Genomic DNA, 6000 nt, shown 5'->3' with positions numbered 1-6000 from the left:
CACTTTGGGAAGCTGAGGTGGGTGGACAGCTTGAGCCCAGGAGGTTAAGACCAGCCTGGGCAACATACGGAGACCCCATCTTTATAGAAATAAAAAAAATTAGCTGGGCGTGGTCGCATGCCTGTGGTGCCAGCTACTTGGGAGGCTGATGCAAGAGGATCGCCTGAGCCTGGGAGTCTGCAGTGAGCTGTGATAGCACCACTGCACTCCAGCCTGGTGATAGAGAGCTTGCCTCAAAAGATAAAAATAAATGGTGTCTTAAATCCTGAGTCCAGCACTGTGAACAGTCTATTCCTTTATTGACACCACATCTCATGGGAGAAAAAAGCTTACTATTGCTTAGACAATATGAGATCAGAAAATACACACAACAGGGGAGCTTTGCCCTGCCACTGATGTAAATTCCCTTAGCATTTCAACTTGCTTAAAATTTAGACCTCAACACTTTATATGTTTCCTCAAAATCTCCATGTTTCCAGTCATGTTCCTTCAAGCCTCCTAGGGAGGTGGGACCTGAAACGTAACAGAATGGTTTGTCAGAATAAACTGTAATGGCTGATTTAGGGATCCTGCTATTTGGGGGTCCAAGTGCCTGTGCTTTGAGACTTAGGCATCTTCTCTGAGGACCACAGTCACAGTGTCGAGAGCAGCCCAACAGCATTGCCTGTCCCCATACCAGAACACAAAGCAGCAGGCTTTGGACAGATACCTCTGCCTGCACATTTTCTCTGTGTTAAATAGAAATATAAACCCTTCACATATGGAAAAAAAAAATGCTTCCACATTTCTGAAGAAATACAGAAATTAACAAAATGGAGCTTGAATAGAAGTGCTGAGCAACTGAAAACATTCAGAATGAAAAAGGAGCAACCAGACCGCTGCAACAGTTGCCCAGAGGGGCCCTCGGTTTGCCCTGGCACATAGAGGTCTCCGGCTGGCCCTGGAGAGCTCCACAGCCACAGGCCCAGAGAGGACTGCTTTCCTCTAACGGAGCTGCTTTGGTTTACAAATAGGACAAACTCACTGCTTAAATACCTTTATTATTTTTTTTAAAATTATTTGGACATTGATAGCTCTGCAAAATACTTCTCCCATCCCAAACCCTCAAACTCCTTCCACATGTCCTCCATAAAGAAACAAAATATTTATACTTTGTGCCCATTCAAGTCTAATTTTTAAAAACATTTAAGATTCAAAATCAAATATTATTTTTCTTTCCCACAACTTGTTAGTAATTTTAAACCACAATACAACACAGTTAATGGCATTTGTTTTTTAAAATTAGCTTATCAGACTATTTTATGAGAAAAAAATCAATTCAAGGCCTTAGTGAGAATATTATATTCTCTGTTTCTGAAAGCAAAAGACATTGAAAAACCCCTTTGCTCCTCTGGAGTTTGTGATTTCAACATAACCAACAAAACCAGCACACAGATTGACTTCCTACTTAACAGTAGGTATTGTTTTGTTACTTTGGGACCGCAGCTGAACCACTATCTAAAGTTGAAAAGGGTGGGTGGGTGGAAGTCCAGCACAGAAGAGGGTCGAGGCTGAGGACAGCAGAATGGAAGCTTTCTGAGCAGTGGAGTAAGAACAGCCAAACCCCTAGGATCCTACCTCATGGCAGGCTTGTTTGGGATGGAAGACAGAACATCTGCAATCTGCACTAATTTCTTAAGGATGGATACAAGTGTCAACCAAAAATATTGCACATAGTTTCAGAGGCATGTAAACCACTGAGAAGGTTCAGGAAAGCATAACTACGGATGAAGATGATTCCCCAAAGTTCCTTCAGGAACGGAGAGAAAGTTGATGTTGGTAATTCAGGAGTTACTAAGAGGAGGTGGAAAAATCCTTAATCCTTTCCTTATCCTCAGTGGGCAGACTTTTAAATGAACAAATCTTCTCATAGATGTGTCTGAAGGATCTAGTAAAGGTATCACCTCTTCATTCTTCCCAGTACAATGGGTGCACTTCATTACCTGGGTAAAAAAGGAAGGAAGGAAGAAATCCTGCCATAGGACTTGGGTTGTTTGTCTAGAACACAGCAGTGTTTGCAAATGGCCCTTCCTGCCCACTCAAACCACTACTCGGAGCCACAGCATGAGCCGTGGATGAGCTCAGGGATGACCTCCAGACTCAGTGCTCCAAGGGGAGGCCTATATCCCTCACAGGCCTGGAAAAATGCAGAAGGTATGGGCTCGCATGCTGTTGAGGGGAGAGCTGAAGAGAGTGGAAGGGCACGTACGGCAGGAAGGACAGCACAGCCCCACGGCCTCCTTCACTTGTCCATCAGCTCAACCAAGGCCATCAGCTCAACAAGACCACAGTGAGCATCTCCTCACATGACAGCAGCTGGGCTTGACCACAGCCAGCCCTTCTGATGCCTTGTTGAATTTCAGGATTGAGGAGACTGTTCTGACTCATCTCTGGGAATGAATTATTTTTCCCTTTAAGTCATCGGGCCAACTTTTTAGGGTTCCAAAGCCCTGACCTTCCTGAATGGGTGGGTTGCCCCTCTGTACACAGTCCTGGGATAACAGATTTTAGATATCACAAGTGCCCACTGGCTACTTTCCCAAATACCTCTACCTTAAGGCTTCCCCTAACATTCAATCTCAGTAACATACAGTACATATGTCAATAAAATTAAAGTCACTTCTTAAGAACAGAAAAGGTTTCCCATTGCTCGTCTCGTCTCACTGAAGGGCTTCACGTTCTCTTATGCTGCCCGCCCATGGATATGCAGCCTCCAGGTTGCTTTGCTCCTGGGGGTTATGATGCAATCTTGTTTTTAAAGCTTTTCCTCTTGTATTCGGAGTAAGTCTTGTAAACCACCAGAAAAATGCCAAATCCCCAAAGCCCTAGCCATGTTTGTGGGCTACAACTGATGCCAACCTATTAAGCTTTTAAAACATTTAAAAAAACATCATACACACACACACACACACACACTTTGGCACGTGAGCCTCGAGTTATTTGAGCATGTTCATGTTTCCCACCCCTTCCCCTGTCCCAACATTTCAGAGTCACTGTTTTCAGAGAACGACGACCCCTTCTGCCTCATGGAAGGCTGCCGCCAAGCATTGCTGTTTTGAGTAGCAAAAGGAGGAGGCACAAATGCTAAACTGGCCCCAAAAACAGTTCTTGTGTTGAGCACTATAATTTAGGCAATGCTGCAAAACTTTTGTACCAGGATGACTAGTTTCAAAACTGCTGGTTGATTAAATATACATATACATATAGATATCGATATAAAAATTACTAAGTCAACATTTGCTGTTTTCAATGTGAAAACGATAAAATGTAATTCTGAATAATTGTGCATTTGCCATAGGGTCCTCGTTAAAGGGACCATAAAAATAATTTTGTAATAAAAAAACTCTTATTTTTAAGTTTAGTATTGCCCTCAAGTTCAAAAGTTTGGAGCAAATGTACTGAGTAAGCAGGACTGGAATCTGTTCCTGCCAGGGATCTGGAAGCCTTAAATTTAGTGATCCCTGATGGCAGGCCCAGGGAACCTGACAGCCACTCACTAGCTTTGCACTGTTAACAGTACAGGGCTCAGCAGCGCAGGCTGACCCGTGACACAATCAGCACTGAAGACTGAGGCAGCCCAGCAGGGACTGGAGCCTCCGCCTCTCGTGCCCTTGGTGGCCGATGCTGCGGCAGCTGGCCAACTCCCTGCACAGAGCTCTGGGGGGCACAGAGGTGCTGGGGCTCTGCCTTCTCTTGAGCTACCAGACAAAGCAACTGGCGGGGGGTGGGGGTCTAGGGCCTGGGGACCACTGAGCACCAAGGCTGAGGGTGATCCGGGAGCAGACCTTCTACTCGGCTGGAGGTGGGACGGAGGAAGGAATGGGCATTTCAGTGATGTAGAAGTTAGCTGTGCAGGAAGGAAAAGTGCATTTAAGGTAGCTTAAAAACAGGTGAAGACCAAACTGCCACTGAGGGGAGGAAGAACGAAGACTGCTCCCTCCACCTGCCCCACGGGCCAGCCATGCTCCTTGGATTCTGTGGGTTAACATTCATGCTTTGTGATGCGAGTCTGCTCGTGAAGAAACAGGAACACACTTCTCCTGGTTCTGGCAGGTACACAATTTTCTCGGCAAAGTTCTTTTTTGCCAAGTTCAGTTTTATTTGGTTGCTGTTCTGAACCGTTGTCACCGGAATTCATAGATGGGTGCACTGTGTTCAGGAACATGGGTTAGATTGAGGGACTGATACCTGCAAGGGGGAGGAGACAGAAACGGGAGGTAGTCATCTAATGCACCCTGAGCAAAGGACATTAGTAACCCCTCAAAAAGCAGAGCACCCAACAAGTCACATACTTGGACTGAAATGCACATTCATTTTCTATTTCTCAAGTTGAACCTAGTTTGATTTCATTCATTCTTTCTTTTTTTGGTTAATCCTCCTGAACCATGCACAAGATGAATGTTTTTTTTCATTCTGCTCTAATCATGAAGTTAACTATGGTATGTTTTATAAAAAGAAGACCTCAATAAGCTGTGGGAGAAGATGGAGACCCACGCCCAAGCCCTAACCTCACTGGCTGCTCTGCCCTCTCCTGCTGTAGCATGTAATGCCAGGCTGTCATATCCTAAGAACTTTATGGCTAGCATAGGCATAAACTGATTCTCATGGTATCTAAAGAGAGCATAGAAAAATTCATTTCACTACTGCCTTAAACTGTATTTTACCTTTCATTTAAATTTTCTCACTTTCCTAGGTACGGTATTAGGCTTGGAAAACATTAGTGATATCTGAGGTGTTTGCCTCCCCTGTTGGCAGGTGCTCCAGGGAGTCATGCAGAGGGAGGAGAAATAGGGGCAGACAATCTACATGCTGGGATGACAACCTCGGGCACATTTAGAGTCAATGTCTAGCATGTTGGCTCTCCCCTACTTGTTTCATACAGGAGTGTGGAAGAACGTAGGAAAAAGCAGCTTATTTCTTACCAAAAACAAATTATCAGGAAAGAAATATGCATTAGCCATCAAAAATATGCAAATTAGAACTACAATGAAATACTGCTTCACATCCACTAGGGTAGCTATAATTATAGAGACATGATAACAAGTGCCAGGGAGGATGTGGAGAAACTGGAACCCTCATACACGCCGGTAGGAATGCAAAATGGTGCAGCTGCTGTGGGAAACAGTTTGGCAGTTCCTCATAAAGTTAAATATAGCAATACCGTATGACCTAGCAATTTCACTCCTAGGTATATGTCCAAGGAATTGAAAGCAGGAACTCAGATATACCCATGTTCACAGCAGCATTATTCACAAGAGCTAAACAATGGAAGCAATCTAAGTGTCCACTAAATAATGAATGGATAAATAAAATGTGGTATATACCGGCCGGGCACGGTGGCTCACACCTGTAATCCCAGCACTTTGGGAGGCCGAGGCAGGTGGAACACCTGAGGTCAGGAGTTCGAGACAGGCCTGGCCATCATGGCAAAACCCCGTCTCTACTAAAAATACAAAACTTAGCCAGACGTGGTGGCAGGCGCCTGTAATCCTAGCTACTCGGGAGGCTGAGGCAGGAGAATTGCTTGAACCCGGGAGGCGGAGGTTGCAGTGAGCCGAGATCGTGCCACTGAACTCCAGCCTGGGGGACAAGAGCGAGACTTTGTTTCAAAAAAAAAGTTGTATATACCTGTAATGGAAAATTAATTGGCAATAAAAAAGTTCTGATACATGGTACAACATGAATGAACCTTCAAAGCATTATGCTAAGTGAAAAAAGCCAGAAGCAAGGGCCATATTTTGTAGGATTCCATTTATATAAAATACCCAGAATAGGCAAATCTATACATACGTAAGAGAAAGACTAGTGGTTGCCCAGGGCTCAGAGGGGATGAGGAGTTTGGGATAATGGCTAAGGGTATGGGGTTTCCTCTTATGGTGATGAAAATGTTCTAAACTTGATAGTTAGACAACTCTATTAATATAGGAAAGATCACTGACTTGTACACTTTTTTTTTTGAGA

General features: G+C 44.3%; 1 protein-coding gene across 3 annotated transcripts in view; it reads right to left on the bottom strand.

The window, feature by feature from the left end:
• Positions 1 to 1020: 1020 nt before the first annotated feature.
• Positions 1021 to 6000, bottom strand: part of GID4 (GID complex subunit 4 homolog) — a 29278-nt gene continuing 24298 nt past the window's right edge. For 2 of the 3 annotated variants that reach the window (XM_019027933.4, XM_031010894.3), the window contains one exon: positions 1021 to 4227. In XM_019027933.4, coding sequence (XP_018883478.2) covers positions 4164 to 4227 — 64 coding nt within the window. In that variant the 3' untranslated portion in view covers positions 1021 to 4163. The remainder of the gene's footprint in view (positions 4228 to 6000) is intronic. The other variant, XM_031010889.3, reaches the window with a different exon arrangement.

This window comes from Gorilla gorilla, chromosome 4, assembly GCF_029281585.2.
Source record: "Gorilla gorilla gorilla isolate KB3781 chromosome 4, NHGRI_mGorGor1-v2.1_pri, whole genome shotgun sequence".
NCBI lineage: Eukaryota > Metazoa > Chordata > Mammalia > Primates > Hominidae > Gorilla > Gorilla gorilla.
This window is presented reverse-complemented; position numbering and strand designations above follow the sequence as displayed.